Raw genomic sequence first — 20258 nt, forward strand, 5'->3', positions numbered from 1 at the left:
CGTCCAGGGTCATGTTTTAACGGTTCTAACGGACACCGACGGCACGTGGGCGGAATATGTGACGCGTCGTCTAATAGAAACATTTCGGTTCTCATCCTCTACGTCACTAGCCGCCGTCATTCACGCCAGTACTCGTTCACTAATCCCGTAATTCTACGTTATCTTACAGTCGCAGCTGCGGAAGAAGGAAATGATTAAAGAAGCAGGTTTCCGACACTAGTGGCTTCTTTACGTGAAGCTGAATATTACAACGAGTCTCACTGAACTGGTTAAACGTGATTTTAATAAAATCTAAAGTAATTATCATTTTATATATATATATATAAATGATATATCAGAGCTGTCTGCTGTGTCACAGGATGAAGGTGCGTTTGTTTTGAGGCACTGGGCTGCGGGGCGGGGCTAACGGGGCGCTGTCTGGCAGCGTGGTGCTGAAACTGTCCTGAAGCTGCTTTACTTCATACTGTGAGTATTCATTATTTACTTCATACTGTGAGTATTCATTATTTACTTCATACTGTGAGTATTCATTATTTACTTCATACTGTGAGTATTCATTATTTAGTTTATACTGTGAGTATTCATTATTTACTTCATACTGTGAGTATTCATTATTTACTTCATACTGTGAGTATTCATTATTTATTTTATACTGTGAGTATTCATTATTTATTTCATACTGTGAGTATTCATTATTTACTTCATACTGTGAGTATTCATTATTTACTTCATACTGTGAGTATTCATTATTTACTTCATACTGTGAGTATTCATTATTTACTTCATACTGTGAGTATTCATTATTTACTTCATACTGTGAGTATTCATTATTTACTTCATACTGTGAGTATTCATTATTTATTTCATACTGTGAGTATTCATTATTTACTTCATACTGTGAGTATTCATTATTTAGTTTATACTGTGAGTATTCATTATTTAGTTTATACTGTGAGTATTCATTATTTAGTTTATACTGTGAGTATTCATTATTTAGTTTATACTGTGAGTATTCATTATTTACTTCATACTGTGAGTATTCATTATTTAGTTTATACTGTGAGTATTCATTATTTAGTTTATACTGTGAGTATTCATTATTTAGTTTATACTGTGAGTATTCATTATTTAGTTTATACTGTGAGTATTCATTATTTACTTCATACTGTGAGTATTCATTATTTAGTTTATACTGTGAGTATTCATTATTTACTTCATACTGTGAGTATTCATTATTTAGTTTATACTGTGAGTATTCATTATTTAGTTTATACTGTGAGTATTCATTATTTACTTCATACTGTGAGTATTCATTATTTACTTCATACTGTGAGTATTCATTATTTACTTCATACTGTGAGTATTCATTATTTACTTCATACTGTGAGTATTCATTATTTAGTTTATACTGTGAGTATGAAACACAAAGATCAAACCAGAAGACTCTGGTTCACATTAATATGATGTAATGTTTCTCAAACCTTAAACTGACTCAACGTTTGTGTATTTTGGTGTATTTTGGTGTATTTTGATGTATTTTGATGTATTTTGATGTTCTGAACTCGCTGGTTTTCTTCCAGTCAGACATTGTGTTTCAGGTCGACCATGTGGGAGAAAACCTTCCTGCTGCTGCTCCACAGTGTGGAAGGTATGTTCACCTCAGACCCTCATGTTCATACGATGGAGTGAGGAGTAGCAGCACCCCCCTTTACCACGTAAACCAGATCCCTGTGTCTCAGGTCTTAGTGTTAGTCCTGGTGGTCCTCCATAAAGGGGAGGGTTAGCAGCATCCCCTTCACCACGTAAACCAGATCCCTGTGTTGCAGCTGTAGTGGCGTCTCAGTGCTGGCAGGGGGCTATCTTCTCCGAGGCCGTCGTGTCCCCGGTGGTTCAGACCGGTGGAGTCCTGAGGGTCCCTGGCGTGGCGTCTCTGGCTCAGTGCGTAGCGGCCGGCTGCGACCTGCCAGACTACGACCTGGTCTGGATGTTGGAGGGTCGCTGCTACATCCTGAGCTGTCGGCAGAGGGGGTACTGCCGGCCCCGACAGAGACCCGGGACAGACTCCGTCCTGGTCTTTCTCAGGAGGGCTTCACCGCAGACCCTGGTGCTGCAGTCGTTAGTGAGGCCCCTCTTACGGTCCTCTGAGGCCCCTGGGGACCTGAAGGACCTGGAGGACCTGGACCTGCTGGACGGGCCCCCACAGGAATTCTCTGACCCCGGCATGCTGGATGCAGAGGATCCAGAGGGAGGCCAGGAGGAGACGGGAGTGACCGGGTCTTTAGAGGGAAGAGACGGGTTCAACCAATCAGAGGGAGAGGACGGTCCAGAGGGGGGGCGGGCACGCAGCAACGTGGTCCAGAACAGATCCTCCTCTCGTTGGACCATCCCTCAGGGGGACGACGAAACCTGGAGACCAGATGCTGCTGCAGAGAAAATGGTGAGGGATTCATGTGGATCAGGTTCATGTGGATCAGGTTCATGTGGATCAGGTTCATGTAGATCAGGGTTATGTGGATCAGGTTCATGTAGATCAGGTTTATGTGGATCAGGTTCATGTAGATCAGGTTCATGTGGATCAGGTTCATGTAGATCAGGTTCATGTGGATCAGGTTCATGTAGATCAGGTTCATGTAGATCAGGTTTATGTGGATCAGGTTCATGTAGATCAGGTTTATGTGGATCAGGTTCATGTAGATCAGGTTCATGTGGATCAGGTTCATGTAGATCAGGTTTATGTGGATCAGGTTCATGTAGATCAGGTTTATGTGGATCAAGTTCATGTAGATCAGGTTCATGTGGATCAGGTTCATGTAGATCAGGTTCATGTGGATCAGGTTCATGTAGATCAGGTTCATGTAGATCAGGTTCATGTAGATCAGGTTTATGTGGATCAGGTTCATGTAGATCAGGTTTATGTGGATCAGGTTCATGTAGATCAGGTTCATGTGGATCAGGTTCATGTGGATCAGGTTCATGTAGATCAGGTTTATGTGGATCAGGTTCATGTGGATCAGGTTCATGTAGATCAGGTTTATGTGGATCAGGTTCATGTAGATCAGGTTTATGTGGATCAGGTTCATGTAGATCAGGTTTATGTGGATCAGGTTCATGTAGATCAGGTTCATGTGGATCAGGTTCATGTAGATCAGGTTTATGTGGATCAGGTTCATGTGGATCAGGTTCATGTAGATCAGGGTTATGTGGATCAGGTTCATGTAGATCAGGTTTATGTGGATCAGGTTCATGTAGATCAGGTTTATGTGGATCAGGTTCATGTAGATCAGGTTTATGTGGATCAGGTTCATGTAGATCAGGTTTATGTAGATCAGGTTTATGTGGATCAGGTTCATGTAGATCAGGTTTATGTGGATCAGGTTCATGTAGATCAGGTTTATGTGGATCAGGTTCATGTAGATCAGGTTCATGTAGATCAGGTTTATGTGGATCAGGTTCATGTGGATCAGGTTCATGTAGATCAGGGTTATGTGGATCAGGTTCATGTAGATCAGGTTTATGTGGATCAGGTTCATGTAGATCAGGTTTATGTGGATCAGGTTCATGTGGATCAGGTTCATGTGGATCAGGTTCATGTAGATCAGGTTTATGTGGATCAGGTTCATGTGGATCAGGTTCATGTAGATCAGGTTTATGTGGATCAGGTTCATGTGGATCAGGTTCATGTAGATCAGGTTCACGTTGATCATGTTCATGTGGATCTGGTTTATGTGGATCATGTTCATGTGGATCTGGTCCAGGTCCAGGACTCCCTGGTCCAGGACCTGTTGTGTCTCAAAGGGACATTTAATATAAATCAATGATGTTAAAATAATGTAACGACAGTAAAACTTCTTTCAGTTTAAATAAATGGTTTCACATTATTTAAGTTCAGATATATGTAATGTGTGTGTGTGTTGGTTAGCCTAGCTTAGCATAAAGACTGGAAGCATTGGGGATAGCCTAGCTTAGCATAAAGGCTGGAAGCATTGGGGATAGCCTAGCTTAGCATAAAGGCTGGAAGCATTGGGGATAGCCTAGCTTAGCATGAAGACTGGAGAGAGAGTAATATGAGCAAAGATGTCTCATTCTGTTTATTTTCTTTCTTCACAGAACAAAACTCAAAGCAGCGTTGATTCAACGACGACTGTCTCCTCCCAACGCGACCATGTAGGGACTTCCCTTCCCACCCCCGACACGCCCCATTGGCCAATCAGCACGTCCATCCAGCCAGGTAGACCTTAAAGTATGATGTCATGTTTACAAACCCCATTTAAAACTGTGTTTATGATAATAATCATACATTATTATTATATTATTATAAAAGGCTTAAAGCAGGATTATTTAATAAAAACAATAATAACTTCTTCTCTGATTTAGTTCCATACATATTGTATATAATTATTATTAGAATTATTAACAGTTGTATTAACGTCTGTGTGTCAACAGCTGACTGTCAAATCAAATAAAGAAAGTTATATTAAATAATATCTCAACTATATTTATTGTCAGATTTCAAATTTAACTGGATGAATTATAAATAATAAATAATCTAATAATAAATAAATGTTCTCTCACTTCAAGTAAAATAAGGGATGCATTTAAAAAATAAATACATGACAGAAAGCTTTTAAAAAAATGTGCATCTTAAAATAAAGTACTTTATTTTAGAAAATGAATTTCACTGAATTGTCCTGCAGCTTTGAATTCAGTTCATTCAGGTGTGAAGTGATGTCACCAAAAGAAATATAATATTCTAGTCATCTTTTAAAAAGAGAAATTAGTGAGCTCTGTTTTAAATACATGACTGAAATAACATTTATCTTTTTGACTCCATAGTTGATGTTTTCTTCCTTCAGCTGCAGACCGACCCCTGATTGTGTCCGGTGGAAACCCTGTAGAGCAGACCTTGCCCACAGTTAAACTTGATGCTTCAGTTTCTCCCGGACCCACAACTGGTACAGACACACACACACACACAGTCATGTTTCCATGTCCTCACCCTCGGTGACATAACGTTGGCTCACATTTATTTCCTGGAGACTTGGGTATTCATCCAGATAAAATGGATCCTAACCTGATCTTAACCTGATCTTAACCTGATCTTAACCTGATCCTGACCACCGACGGAATACAGTTCATTCACGTAACTCAGGAAACGGCTGCACCGAAGCAACAAACACTGACACACTTCAGTTTCGGAGGCAGGACTGAAGAGCTGGACCACTGTGGAAGGTCACCAGAAGGCAGTACCGAAGAGCTGAAGGGCGACCAGAAGGCAGTACCGAAGAGCTGAAGGGCGACCAGAAGGCAGTACCGAAGAGCTGAAGGGCGACCAGAAGGCAGTACCGAAGAGCTGAAGGGCGACCAGAAGGCAGTACCGAAGAGCTGAAGGGCGACCAGAAGGCAGTACCCAAGAGGATAGAATCCTATTATCCCATTTTTCAGTCTTATTTCCTGTTTGTATCTTTTAATGCCTTGCTTGTTTCTTTCACATCATGTCTTGATGTCTTTGTATTTCATCTATAAAACACTTTGAATCAGAGGAAACAAATTGATGAATTCTGAGTTGTGAAGCCTCAATGCAAAGAAGGAAACACTGATATAAAATTAAAAAAACTTAAACTGAGTTGTTATAGTTTATCTCAGTAATAAGTTAAGTTAACTGTGAACTCTTGATGCTCCTCAGATGTACTGAAGCTGCTCCAGTCATCAGTCAGAGCTCCACCGACTGCCACCCATCCCCCGGACAGACCTCTGACCTCTGACCCCACCACCACCACCACCACCCATCCCCCGGACAGACCTCTGACCTCTGACCCCACCACCACCACCACCACCCATCCCCCGGACAGACCTCTGACCTCTGACCCCACCACCATCACCACCACCCATCCCCCGGACAGACCTCTGACCTCTGACCCCACCATCACCACCACCCATCCCCCGGACAGACCTCTGACCTCTGACCCCACCATCACCACCACCCATCCCCCGGACAGACCTCTGACCTCTGACCCCACCATCACCACCACCCATCCCCCGGACAGACCTCTGACCTCTGACGCCACCATCATCCAAACTCCCAGCACCAACCCTCCAACTGCGGCCACTGCAGACTCTGGTACATTTCTAGATAAACAGGAAGTGTTTCAACAAAATATACCCTTTAAATATACCCTGACTACTCTCCCTTTGTTCAGTATCAGAGGTTAGGTGGCCAAACCGTGGCCCGGTGGCTGTCGTGGGTCCTGACAGGAAGTTGCTTCTCCCAGTGAGCAGCTTGTCACTCAACGGCAGCGGAAGCACCGACGACCGCGGCATCGTCAGCTACCACTGGGACGTCGTCAGGTAGGACGCGAGCAGTCCGACGGAGTGGTCAACTTTACTCTGTAGCGTGAACGGATCCCGCCCCGGGGAAAGCGGGACTGGCTTGCGCACCTAACACGGCGGTTACTCCTTAGGGGCCGTCCTTCCCGCGTGTGTTAGTTACCTCACGGAGGTATCAGAACAATACCGTAGGCCTTTTATCTCACCCCGTAGCTGAATCGTTAGGATTTCGGAATTAATCTATGGGGTCAGATCAGTCTCAATAATTGCAAATGCAAACAGAAAGATTCACAAATGCGCACAGAACAATTCACAAATACATTCCAATGCACAAATAAATAAATTACAATTTATATAAATGTAAAAAAAAATCACAAATATATTTCTGCATTTGTATGTATTTGTTTGTGGATTTGTATGTATTTGTTTGTGGATTTGTATGTATTTATTTGTGGATCGCACTGCATTTATTTGCAAATCGCTTCACATTCATTTGTGGGTTTTTGAGACTCTCCTGCCGTCGCTGGATTCACAAATGCGTTTTTTTCAACATAACCTGTCTGTAGCCAATCAGATGTCAGCCTCATTTTCAACCAATCACATGAGCGCAGCTCCCCCCTCCCCTCCCCACGAGACTGTCAGCTTTGTTGAATCAGGAAATAAATATTGTAGCCATCTGTGTTCACCCAGAGCTCTACGATACCTCATATCAGTAGAGACCGGACCAAACTATGTGTAGAAATGTTATTTCAGAGTTCCTTTTTGTTGGTTTATTGCCGTTAAATCACTATGTTGTCATACAGCTGTGGTAAACAGCCGACGTGTGGCTTGCTAGACACAGTGAATACAGCTCGATGAAATCCACGGAGCTCCTCCGGACTATGTTATGAACCAGACATGACGGCGTTTAGTTCCCCGTGATATCTGGGACTTCCACAACACATTTTGCATTTGTGAGTCTTTCTGTGTGCATTTGCAATTATTGAGACTGATCTGACCCCATATTAATCGTCTTCCTGAGAGTCTTGTACGGCTACGTCCTCGGCGCTCTCAGTAGGATGTAACCCTAGCACCCAGTATGGATAGTCATGTAGAACGTCTGTACTTTACTATCGCCTATTGTGAACTTCTCACCATCTATGACCAACACGGCCAAGTCTTCACCAGAGACTCACCTTAAGCTCCTCTGGTAGAGTCGGTCGTCACCTCTGTATCACACGGATGAGGGACAGAGAAGAGGGTCAAACTGTTCTCTAGGGTTAGGGTCTGAGTCTCTAGTTTGGGTCCAGTCACTTACAAATGGTACGGCTGTGGTTTTATTAAAGTTTTCCCAAAGCGATCACATAGAACAATTTAAATTCAATGAAACAATCTCAGATATGTTAAAACTAATGCTGACATCCTGCTTGTTTTCAGGCGCTCAGTCAGCTCTCAGGATGTAACTGGTTGTAACTGGATTGGTCCGGATAGAACCAAACCACTATACAAGGCTCAAGTGACTATGTTACATCAAGTGTCTAAGCAGTTTATCACTTCTATCATGAAATAAAACCGTTTATGTTAAATCGGTTATAATAAGTGTAAACTAGTTATACATTGTGACAGTTATAAAAAGTGAACAAACTATATGTTTGTGATGGTCATACTTTTATGCTTTCATACTTTTCTACGATCTCTCAACACCTCCTTCTCTGTGGTTTCTCCGCCGTGTTTCTCCAGCGGTCCACCGGGGTTAAAGCTGGAGGGAGCGGACCAGGCAGTCGTCTCGGCAACAGGCCTTCGGGTGGGACGCTACACCTTCAGACTGACGGTCTCTGACCAGCAGGGGGCGACGGATAGAGCTTCACTGACTGTCCGGGTCCAGGAAGGTGAGAGTGTTCACTTTATAACCCTCTGACCAGGAGGGGGGACGGACTGAACTGAACCAGACCTCTTTGTTGTCCTTCCTCCCACAGCCACCAGTCCTCCTCCAGTGGCTCATGCCAGTGGCAGCCACACCGTCTCTCTGCCCAACAGCTCTCTGGTTCTCAGGGGCTCCGTGACCGACGGAGACCAGACCGAGGTCCACTATCTGTGGGTCAGAGACAGCCAGAGTCCTGCTGCTGGGGTCAGTTCAGTACTGATATTTAAGATTACAGTAGATTATGATTTAAATAGAGCACATTATATTATTGTTATAATAAATGTCTGTTGGCAGGACGTCCTGTACGGCTCGGTGACTCAGGCCTCCCTCTACCTGGCCAACCTGGTGGAGGGCACCTACCTGTTCCAGCTGAGGGTGACTGACGCTCAGGGGCGCTACAGCACCGCCACGGCCACTGTGGAGGTCCAACCAGGTAGATCCCGGTTTGTTTGTGGATCGCCACACATCTGACGAGGATCTGGTGAAGTGTGACCCCGCTGTGTCTCCGTAGAGCCGGGTGGGGGGGAGGAGGTGGAGCTGGAGATGCTGGTCTCGGTTTCTCAAGTCAGCGTGGCTCAGAGGGACACGGTGGTCCGGCAGCTCGCCGCCATGATCCACGTCCTCGACAGCGACATCCAGGTCCGAGGGCTGCAGGGACACTCACACCTCAGGTACTGGTTTACTGACTGGTTTACTGACTGGTTCACTGACTGACTAGTTTACTGACTGACTAGTTTACTGACTGACTGGTTTACTGACTGACTGGTTTACTGACTGACTAGTTTACTGACTGACTGGTTTACTGACTGACTGGTTTACTGACTGACTGGTTTACTGACTGACTAGTTTACTGACTAGTTTACTGACTGGTTCACTGACTGACTAGTTTACTGACTGACTAGTTTACTGACTGACTGGTTCACTGACTGACTAGTTTACTGACTGGTTCACTGACTGACTGGTTTACTGACTGGTTCACTGACTAGTTTACTGACTGACTGTCAATAATTATAATTATATTATAACATAATTATTACATAAACATCTTTAAAAAAAACAAAAAAAAACACTGAACTAAATCTGTTTTAAATAGAGGAAAAATGTTCTTTCATCAAGAAATACTTGAGATTATCGACAATTATATTATCGCGCGTTAACGCATTTTTTAAATTATTATTTTGAAAGTCGTTGCTCACTGGCAGCGGTGGAGGAAGTCTTCAGACTACGTTGATGCAGCGCGTGAGAGAAGTTTAGAGAAACTAAAGACAAGCTAACAGATGCTACAGAGACAAGCTAACAGATGCTACAGAGACAAGCTAACAGATGCTACAGAGACAAGCTAACAGATGCTACAGAGACAAGCTAACTAATGCTACAGAGACAAGCTAACTGATGCTACAGAGACAAGCTAACAGATGCTACAGAGACAAGCTAACAGATGCTACAGAGACAAGCTAACAGATGCTACAGAGACAAGCTAACAGATGCTACAGAGCAGTGGAGACACGCTGCAGGTTGGTGTTGTGAAGATGTCGGTCTGAGGAACGTCCTCATGACGTCACGTATGAGCCTCAAGACGCACCGTCACCAGAAGAACACACGAGTTGCGTTAAAGGAGAGACGACAACAGCGACGCGTCACAACGAGCACCAGCTGCTGCTCTCACTGAGACTACTGGACATCGCTGGGTGACCTTCATCACCTCTGAGTTACAGCATCATAGTGATGAAGAGGAGAACACACAACACACACATTGTGATGAAACGTGTTGTTCATGTTGTTCATGTTCACACACTGAGCACAGAGAGAGAAGAGATAGAACTGCTGCTGTGTGAAGAGAATCCTGCTGTTAACAACAACCGGATGTGTTTAACGTGTTTGCAAACCAAATGTTATTGCACTTTTGTTCATATAGCCGTACTTTAAAATAAAAGTAAACAATATACTACTTTTGAATTCATTATTGAATTTTGCGCATAACAATGCGATTAATCGCAGAAAATCATGAGATTAATCGCGATTAAAAATTGTAATTGTTGCCCAGCACTACTTTAAAGACCTAAAGTCACCAATAGTTTCTGTCTGTCTGTGTTGGTTCAGCACCGTGTTGCGGTTCTCTGTTCGGGGCCCCTCAGGGATCGGCCCTAACCCTAACCCTGGCTCCAGACTGGTGGGTCTGCTGAGAAACCAGCTGCTCAGAGAGAAGAGCGACTACCTGCTGTTCAAAGTCCTGAGAGTCGACACCGTCTGTGAGTTCAAACCACTCAGGACCTGTTCACTGCAGAGACCAGGACCTGTTCACTGCAGAGACCAGGACCCGTTCACTGCAGAGACCAGACCCAGTTCACTGCAGGGACCAGGACCCGTTCACTGCAGAGACCAGGACCTGTTCACTGCAGAGACCAGGACCCGTTCACTGCAGAGACCAGACCCAGTTCACTGCAGGGACCAGGACCTGTTCACTGCAGAGACCAGGACCCGTTCACTGCAGAGACCAGACCCAGTTCACTGCAGGGACCAGGACCCGTTCACTGCAGAGACCAGGACCTGTTCACTGCAGAACGGACCCCGTTCACTACAGAGTAACTGCAGAAAACAGGCACCTGCAGAGACCAGGACCCTGTTCACTGCAGAGACCAGGACCCGTTCACTGCAGAGACCAGACCCAGTTCACTGCAGGTTCCTGGTTTCTTTAAAGGCCTTTAAAGAAACAAAAACATTCATTGACTCACTATCTTTTCTTTCAGTGTGCCTGCTTCGCTGTTCTGGGCGTGGTCGGTGTGATCCAATCACAAAGGAGTGTGCATGTGACCCCTTCTGGACGGAGGACCTCATTCGCAGATACCTTGGCGACGGAGAGAATAACTGTGGTATAAATCAGCTTTTATCATCGCATCAGATTAAACTATTAACATTTGTTAAGTTTACTTTGTTCAAGGGAAAACGAGAGCAGAAAACTTCAGTAAAAGTACTTATACTACAAGTATACATTAACACTAATAACATTATTACTAATACATTAACATCATTAACGTTATTACTAATAAATCCAGTAATTGATTAATGGACTGATTGATTAATGGACCGATTGTTTAATGAGGCAACTGTGGCGAAGTGGATAGCAGGGCAGTCCTTCAATCAGAGAATCGGTGGTTCGATCCCCGGCTCAGGCCGCATCAGTTGCATGTCGATGTGTCCTTGAGCAAACACTTAACCCCAAAACATCTCCTGTAGCTGTGCCTACGGTGTAGAATTGTGATAGAATCTGAATTGTAAGTTGCTTTGGATAAAAGCGTCTCGTTGGTTCAGCTGTACTTGTTTATTTTTAAATGTTTTGTCTATAAAATCAGAATAATTAAAGCTGAAAATAAGTGGAAAGTGGCATGAAAATAAAACACTCAAGAAAAGTATAAGTACCTCACATTTGTACTTACATGCAGTACTCGAGTATTAGTTACATGCTTCCTAAAAAAGGGCAACAGGTGCTCCTTTGTGTTCAGTAACAGCTCATGTCGTCGTTGAGATGCAGCAGGTTTCATGTGGTTCTGGTCTGACCCTGTTCTTCCTGTAGAGTGGAGGGTGCTGTACGTCATCCTGACCAGTTTAATGCTCGTGGTCTTCATCCTGTCCGTCACCTGGACCTTCATCTGCTGCTGCAGGAGGTGAAGATGTTTACAGACCGTCCTCTGTTTTACTGTTTAACAACACTGTGATTCTGAACGTCTGTGTCCACCGTGTTCAGGAGGAGACAGACCAAAGTGAGGAAGAAAACCAAATACACCATCCTGGACAACATGGATGACCAGGAGAGGGTGGAGCTCAGACCCAAATTCAGTGAGTTACTTCACTTAGAGCCTCATTGGTTGTACGGTGGTCCTGAGAGCTCAAAGCTCTGCAGATACACAAAACACTGCAGAGTAAATCAAAGTATGACCTGCCGATTCAGATTTACGTATAAGAATCAGAAAATATTATTCTTTACTGTGTATGTCGGTCTTTTATAGGGAGTCAACTATTTATTATCTAAAAGTATGTATTTATTTATCCCAAACTATTCATGAATCACCATCTTTATACAACAATGTATTTTACTCTATGACCTGACAGATCAGAAAGAAAGAAGAGAGCAGCAGCATGGGAATGAATTTATTTTGATAGAGCTGCATTTATAAAGGATGCTGCAGTGTTCAATCATTTTATTTTGATAGAGCAGCATTGATGAGATTCCTTGTTATATAGATTCCTTGTTATATAGATTCCTTGTTATATAGATTCCTTGTTTTATAGATTCCTTGTTTTATAGATTCCTTGTTATATAGATTCCTTGTTATATAGATTCCTTGTTATATAGATTCCTTGTTATATAGATTCCTTGTTCTATAGATTCCTTGTTTAATAGATTCCTTGTTATATAGATTCCTTGTTATATAGATTCCTTGTTATATAGATTCCTTGTTCTATAGATTCCTTGTTTAATAGATTCCTTGTTATATAGATTCTTTCTTATATAGATTCCTTGTTTTATAGATTCCTTGTTATATAGATTCCTTGTTTTATAGATTCCTTGTTATATAGATTCCTTGTTATATAGATTCCTTGTTATATAGATTCCTTGTTATATAGATTCCTTGTTATATAGATTCCTTGTTCTATAGATTCCTTGTTCTATAGATTCCTTGTTTAATAGATTCCTTGTTATATAGATTCCTTGTTCTATAGATTCCTTGTTCTATAGATTCCTTGTTTAATAGATTCCTTGTTATATAGATTCCTTGTTTTATAGATTCCTTGTTATAGATTCCTTGTTATATAGATTCCTTGTTTTATAGATTCCTTGTTATATAGATTCCTTGTTATATAGATTCCTTGTTATATAGATTCCTTGTTATATAGATTCCTTGTTATATAGATTCCTTGTTCTATAGATTCCTTGTTTAATAGATTCCTTGTTATATAGATTCCTTGTTTTATAGATTCCTTGTTATATAGATTCCTTGTTATATAGATTCCTTGTTTTATAGATTCCTTGTTATATAGATTCCTTGTTATATAGATTCCTTGTTATATAGATTCCTTGTTTTATAGATTCCTTGTTATATAGATTCCTTGTTATATAGATTCCTTGTTTAATAGATTCCTTGTTATATAGATTCCTTGTTTTATAGATTCCTTGTTTTATAGATTCCTTGTTTTATAGATTCCTTGTTATATAGATTCCTTGTTTTATAGATTCCTTGTTATATAGATTCCTTGTTTAATAGATTCCTTGTTATATAGATTCCTTGTTATATAGATTCCTTGTTATATAGATTCCTTGTTTTATAGATTCCTTGTTATATAGATTCCTTGTTATATAGATTCCTTGTTATATAGATTCCTTGTTATATAGATTCCTTGTTCTATAGATTCCTTGTTTAATAGATTCCTTGTTATATAGATTCCTTGTTATATAGATTCCTTGTTCTATAGATTCCTTGTTTAATAGATTCCTTGTTATATAGATTCCTTGTTTTATAGATTCCTTGTTATAGATTCCTTGTTATATAGATTCCTTGTTTTATAGATTCCTTGTTATATAGATTCCTTGTTATATAGATTCCTTGTTATATAGATTCCTTGTTATATAGATTCCTTGTTATATAGATTCCTTGTTCTATAGATTCCTTGTTTAATAGATTCCTTGTTATATAGATTCCTTGTTTTATAGATTCCTTGTTATATAGATTCCTTGTTATATAGATTCCTTGTTTTATAGATTCCTTGTTATATAGATTCCTTGTTATATAGATTCCTTGTTTTATAGATTCCTTGTTATATAGATTCCTTGTTATATAGATTCCTTGTTTTATAGATTCCTTGTTTAATAGATTCCTTGTTATATAGATTCCTTGTTTTATAGATTCCTTGTTTTATAGATTCCTTGTTATATAGATTCCTTGCTATATAGATTCCTTGTTTTATAGACCTGTAAGAACTAAACTCATCACCTGTCTGTAGGTATCAAACACCGCAGCACAGAGCACAACTCCAGCTTGATGATGTCTGAGTCGGAGCTGGACAGCGACCAGGACACCGTCTTCAGTCGGGACCGACCCGTCCGCAGCAGGAACCGGGTCAGCGCCGACGCCACCCACAACGGAAACGTCTTCGGCTGACGTAGACGGGACTCGTCTGGGATGTTGAGATTTAAAAACTGCATTACCCGGAATTCCTGTTTCGGTGAGGTCAGTAAAACGAACCAGTGTCCCATTTCAAGGTCAAAGTCTTTGAAGAGGACACGAGGATTTAAGAAGAGACAGGATAACAGGATTATATGGGTTTGGGACATTTGGAGGATTCTTGACAACCCTGAAGACATGTTGGTAGATTCTGACTTCTAAAAGATTTAAAGTTACAGGTTGGTCTTGTTTTTGATCAGTGATGACGCCACAGTTTATAATACTGCAAATGCTTTTCAGCTTTATGTCACCTCATCCAGACTTAAAGACTTTTACTTCAATGAAAATCGTGATTATTATTTCAACAAGTATCAGACATTTTGGGAATCGTCTTCCCAAAACCACAGAGAAGATGGAGACTTCCAGCTCTAGTTTATCCTCCAGACAGGGATCAGTCCAGGACACGGTTCCACCCTAATATTCTAAATGAGTCTCACTCCTCTTGGTCCTCGATGCATCAAGAAAAACATGTGACGCCAAACTTTTGAGCAGCAGTTTATGAATCGATTGTTTTGTTCCAGAAATCTGAACACATTATTGAAATGTGTAGAAAAACTCTCAAACGTATTAAAAAAACACTTATGTTTGCACAAATGGAACATGCTTTAAATTATTAAAAATGGCTCATTAAAGTTATTTTGTGTCCCAACGTGTTGCAAAATGTCATCATATAAGTATTTTAGTCATTGAACCGGCCGACATCAGGATGTTCAACACAAACAGAGACTTTACAAAAATCTAGTAAAAGTTTTTAAACATTTTCATTTATTTTTTCACAGTAAATGTCCCTTTAAGCTGAAAGAGAAAGAACATTAAAGTGGAATATTAGAATCAGGAGATTCTGACTTTATGTCAACTTCTAATTTGTAATCACAGAAACAGATTTTTCTGCAATAGTTAAACTACATATAATGTATTACAAATATAATGGAATGTAATCATAAAAGCCACACAAGTACAGACCCGTAGTTACAGAGAATACTGGATTCCGATTGGCTTCATTATCAACAACATTTTAATACCAATCGCAGCCTAGCAATGTTTATCTGCTAACGTTAGCATGTCTGGCTAACTAGCTTACATGGCTAACTAGCTTACCTTACAGCAGTTCATTTAAAGACTATTTATAAACTTTATTATTATTGTCATCAGTTTTTTCATTAAGTTTAAGTTTTTTCTCAAAAAATTATTAGAAAATGTAAATAATAATAAAGTGTAAATGTAACTCCAAGTAACTGATTTATTGTTGCTATAATAACCATCTGAACAGTGTAATGTTACCAAAGATAAGATAAGATAATCCTTTTTAATTTACAGGATACCTGTTATCTCTTCTCAGAATGCTAAGCTACCTAGCATCACCAACAATACAAGAACAATGCTGCTCTCATGATATTCAGTATATGCATATTTAATAAGGGTGATATATATATCTATATCTATATATAGATATAGATAGATAATCTCTATAAACATCAACCATCAGTTTCCTCTCACTGACGAGGTATTTTTAAAGGGACTCTAATTTAAAGTTAGTTCTGGGTTTAATCAAATCAATCAAAACTGAGATCAACAATTTTCCACCTGGGGATGAATAAAGTATCTATCTATCATCTAAACTTATTGATTACTGCGGACGTGATCCTGGTTCAGGGTTTGAGGCCTCCGAAGCACATGTACTTGACTGCCAGATACTCGTTGATGCCGTACTTGGAGCCTTCAAGGCCCAAACCGGACTGCTTGACTCCTCCGAAGCAGGCCTCGGTGGTGGACAGGAGGCCCTCGTTGACTCCGACCATCCCGACCTCCAACGCCTCCGTCACTCTCCAGATCTGACTGACGTCCTGCGAGAAGAAGTAACCTGAGAACCCGACAGAGAGAAAGATCAGCAACACCCAGGAGAGCATTTAAAGGGTTCAACATGTTCTTCTTCTTGTTCACATATCTCTGTCAGCTCAGGTTTATTGATCACAGATGACCTGATCGGCTGCTGTTGGTTTGACAGACAGCATGTCAGAAGCAGATTTCTTTCTATTACAGCTTCTCATTCAAGTTTGTGGCAGAAAAAATGAAATTAGTGGAAGATGTTAAAATTCGTCCCGTAAACTTAATTTTCTCAGAAAGTCGTCAGTCATTTTTTAAATCTTTCAGCAAACAGATAACTTTGACTTTCACATCGTTGTTTTTATATCTTATCTTTTAACATACAGTTCAACATTTCCAAGACTTTGTTTTCCTTCACTCACCTGCCAGCCCGACATTAGAAGCATTAGCAATAGCCAGAGCCTCTTCCTCTGTGTTGAACCTGTCAATCACAAACACAAAGTTCTTCAGCGCTTCTGAAAACAAGCAGTAGCTTTATTGTGGTTTTTAATACAGAAGGATACATTTTCTTCCACTGTAATTCTTATGATACATAAAGACTTCCTTTTAATTTCTAAGCAGCTGCACAACGGTTTGAAGCTTCATCAACTGAGCATGTAACAACTTTATATTATATATATTCCATGTTGTTACTAAGGAGAAACCTCCGGAGCTGAAAAATGAAGTCAATGAAGTGCAAAGACTGCAGTTCATCGAACGGCCACTTGAGGAAACCTTGAACATTTGGCCTTAGATTGCGCTGTTAGCCCTGTTAGCACCTTTAGCTGCCAGCCGCCAACTCAACGCAAAGTCAAATATAGAATCTTAAAAAACATCATAATATAGTATGTCGTTAAAAATGCTCTAAAAAGTAATAGTGTAGTACTTTGTAAATAATGTCAAAGAAAGTAATAGTATTGTATGTTGTTAAAAATAGCATAAAAGGTCATGGTTTAGTATGTCATTAAAAATGTGACAAAACAGTGATATTATAGTATATATGTAGAATATGTTATTAAAAAAAGTCATAGTATTTAATTTTAAAAGAAATCATTAAATAAAATTATAGTATATCTGAAAAAGTCATAAAAAGTCAAAGTATAGTACGTCATTAAAAATGTGACACAACAGTGATACTATAGTATATATGTAGAATATGTTATTAAAAAAAGTCATAGTATAGTAAGCCATAAAGAGTCATAGTATAGTAAGTCATAAAGAGTCAGTATAGTATGTCATAAAGAGTCATAGTATAGTATGTCATAAAGAGTCATAGTATAGTAAGTCACAAAAAGTCATGACATTTATAGTAAGTCATAAAGAGTCATAGTATAGTATGTCATAGACTCATAGTATAGTAAGTCATAAAGAGTCATAGTATAGTAAGTCATATAGAGTCATAGTATAGTAAGTCACAAAGAGTCATGACATTTATAGTAAGTCATAAAGAGTCATAGTATAGTATGTCATAGAGTCATAGTATAGTAAGCCATAAAGAGTCATGACATTTATAGTAAGTCATAAAGAGTCATAGTATAGTATGTCATAGAGTCATAGTATAGTAAGTCATAAAGAGTCGAAGTATAGTATGTCATAAAGAGTCATAGTATAGTATGTCATAGAGTCATAGTATAGTAAGTCATAAAGAGTCAGTATAGTATGTCATAAAGAGTCATAGTATAGTATGTCATAGAGTCATAGTATAGTAAGTCATAAAGAGTCATAGTATAGTAAGTCATAGAGTCATAGTATAGTAAGTCATAAAGAGTCAGTATAGTATGTCATAGAGTCATAGTATAGTATGTCATAAAGAGTCATAGTATAGTAAGTCACAAAAAGTCATGACATTTATAGTAAGTCATAAAGAGTCATAGTATAGTATGTCATAGAGTCATAGTATAGTAAGTCATAAAGAGTCAGTATAGTATGTCATAAAGAGTCATAGTATAGTAAGTCATAAAGAGTCATAGTATGTCATAAAGAGTCATAGTATAGTAAGTCATAAAGAGTCATAGTATGCCATATAAAAGGATTAAACCATATGTTACCTGATGACAGGCAGCAGGGGGCCGAAGGTCTCCTCCTTGGTGCAGATCATGTCCGTGGTGACGTCGGCCAGCAGCGTTGGCTCCATGAAGGACCCGTCCAGGCGCTTCCCTCCTTTCAGCACCTTGGCTCCCCGGGACACTGCGTCTGAGATCTGGTGGACCACCTGAGATACAAACGAGTTCAGGTGTTCAACCTATTTTGATATAGATTTCAGTTGGGATGCTCGTTGATACCATCTAAAAAAGGTGAGGACATCTAAACCTCCTTTTGAGCTAGACAGCTGGAACTTTGTTTTGTTCCAAATAAAGTCACTCAGCAAACCATTAATAACTTCTGAGCCTTGCTTCATAAAAGCAAAGGGATTATCTTTAGGAGGTGAAGTGGAGCCCATCTGTGTAGGTGACTTCTTTAGACCCAGGTACACAAAATCTGAAAATAACCCTAAAAGACTAATACCGTCAACAAGATGCGGAATGGAAGACAAAGGCTCCGACATATAGAGCAAGACATCGTCTGCGTAAAGAGAGATGTGTTGGGCTGCACTTACATTTACACCCTTCACTGCTGGAGGCTGCCAAATGGGCTAGAGGTTACACTGAAAGAACAAAAAGGGGCGGGGCTACTATGAGTACTACCACCACCTGACTACGACAACTACGAGTACAACCACCACCTGACTACGACAACTACGAGTACTACCACCACCTGACTACGACAACTACGAGTACAACCACCACCTGACTACGACAACTACGAGTACAACCACCACCTGACTACGACAACTACGAGTACAACCACCACCTGACTACGACAACTACGAGTACTACCACCACCTGACTACGACAACTACAAATACTACCACCACCAAAATCTGGGGTCTCATTTATTGAACACTAAATGTTTGCATACGTACAAATGAGGAAACATTCATACGCCAACATATATTCCGATTAATAAAACCTTTCCGATTTCCTAGAGGGTTAGGGTTATAAATCCCAAATTAACCTGTAAATCTACACAGCTGGATCAAATTCACATTAGGTCCTGTACGGTTCAGTAGTCTTGGTCTGAGCTGGTAGACCATCAGAGACCATGACAATGATTGATTCCTACATAATTAAGTTTAGTTAGCAAGTTAGAATTGCAATTCTGCGATTATTGATAGTTAATAAAGGACCATAAACAAATTCTATTTGAAACCTTCTATTGTTTATCAGCCATCATTACTAGGAGTCCACTACACATAACTAAATATCATCATCAGTAAGCAGGCGTCTACCTTCTCTGCAGCTCTGGTGTTGATAAGCGGGCCCTGGGTGGTGCCGGGCTCCGAGCCGTGACCCAGGCGGAGCTCGGCGTCCATCGCTCGGCCCAGTTTGTCCATGAAGCGGTCGTGGATGCCGCTCTGCACCAGAAACCGGTTGGAACAGACGCACGTCTACCGGAAGAAGAAGAAGAAGAAGAGGAAGAAGACGAAGAAGAGGTTTAACAACAGAACCGCCACTGTGAGCTTCACCCAGAACCCTCTTGTTACCTGTCCAGAGTTCCTGAACTTGGAGGCCATGGCTCCGCCCACCGCCTTGTCCACGTCGGCGCTGTCGAACACGATGAAGGGGGCGTGGCCTCCCAGTTCCATGGACGCCTTCTTCACGGTGTCGGCAGCCATTTTCAGCAGCACCTGAAGTATATATATGTATAAATACACACATGTACATAAACACACACATGTACATAAACACACACTTCATACTGGAACGCCCCCTCGCTCCTCGATGCCTTCCATAACGGTCTCTCGGACCGCCTCAAGGACGAGTTGGCGGCTCGAGATCTTTCTGCTGGCTTGGACGAGTTGGTCGCTCTTTTCATCCGTATCGACGGCCGTCTGCGGGAACTGAGAAGAG

At 40.8% G+C, this 20258-nt stretch overlaps 2 protein-coding genes across 3 annotated transcripts in view; one reads left to right on the forward strand and one right to left on the reverse strand.

Moving 5' to 3' along the window:
• Positions 1–1525: 1525 nt before the first annotated feature.
• Positions 1526–14957, forward strand: kiaa0319 (KIAA0319). The gene is made up of 15 exons (XM_079164482.1): positions 1526–1648; positions 1827–2437; positions 4108–4228; positions 4854–4952; positions 5684–6118; positions 6198–6345; positions 8044–8192; positions 8280–8431; positions 8522–8660; positions 8739–8898; positions 10328–10476; positions 10975–11097; positions 11799–11889; positions 11970–12061; positions 14225–14957. The coding sequence occupies exons 1-15, from the start codon at positions 1606–1608 to the stop codon at positions 14380–14382; spliced, it is 2670 nt and encodes an 889-aa protein (XP_079020608.1). The 5' UTR covers positions 1526–1605; the 3' UTR covers positions 14383–14957.
• Positions 14958–15191: 234 nt separating this feature from the next.
• aldh5a1 (aldehyde dehydrogenase 5 family, member A1 (succinate-semialdehyde dehydrogenase)) overlaps positions 15192–20258 on the reverse strand; it is an 11726-nt gene continuing 6659 nt past the window's right edge. The window contains exons 7-11 of one of the 2 annotated variants that reach the window (XM_079164113.1): positions 19892–20035; positions 19637–19795; positions 18357–18520; positions 16692–16750; positions 15192–16306 (exon numbers count right to left, since the gene is read on the reverse strand). In XM_079164113.1, coding sequence (XP_079020239.1) covers positions 16095–16306; positions 16692–16750; positions 18357–18520; positions 19637–19795; positions 19892–20035 — 738 coding nt within the window. In that variant the 3' untranslated portion in view covers positions 15192–16094. The remainder of the gene's footprint in view (positions 16307–16691; positions 16751–18356; positions 18521–19636; positions 19796–19891; positions 20036–20258) is intronic. The other variant, XM_079164112.1, reaches the window with a different exon arrangement.

Source organism: Pholis gunnellus, assembly GCF_910591455.1.
Source record: "Pholis gunnellus genome assembly, chromosome: 8".
NCBI lineage: Eukaryota > Metazoa > Chordata > Actinopteri > Perciformes > Pholidae > Pholis > Pholis gunnellus.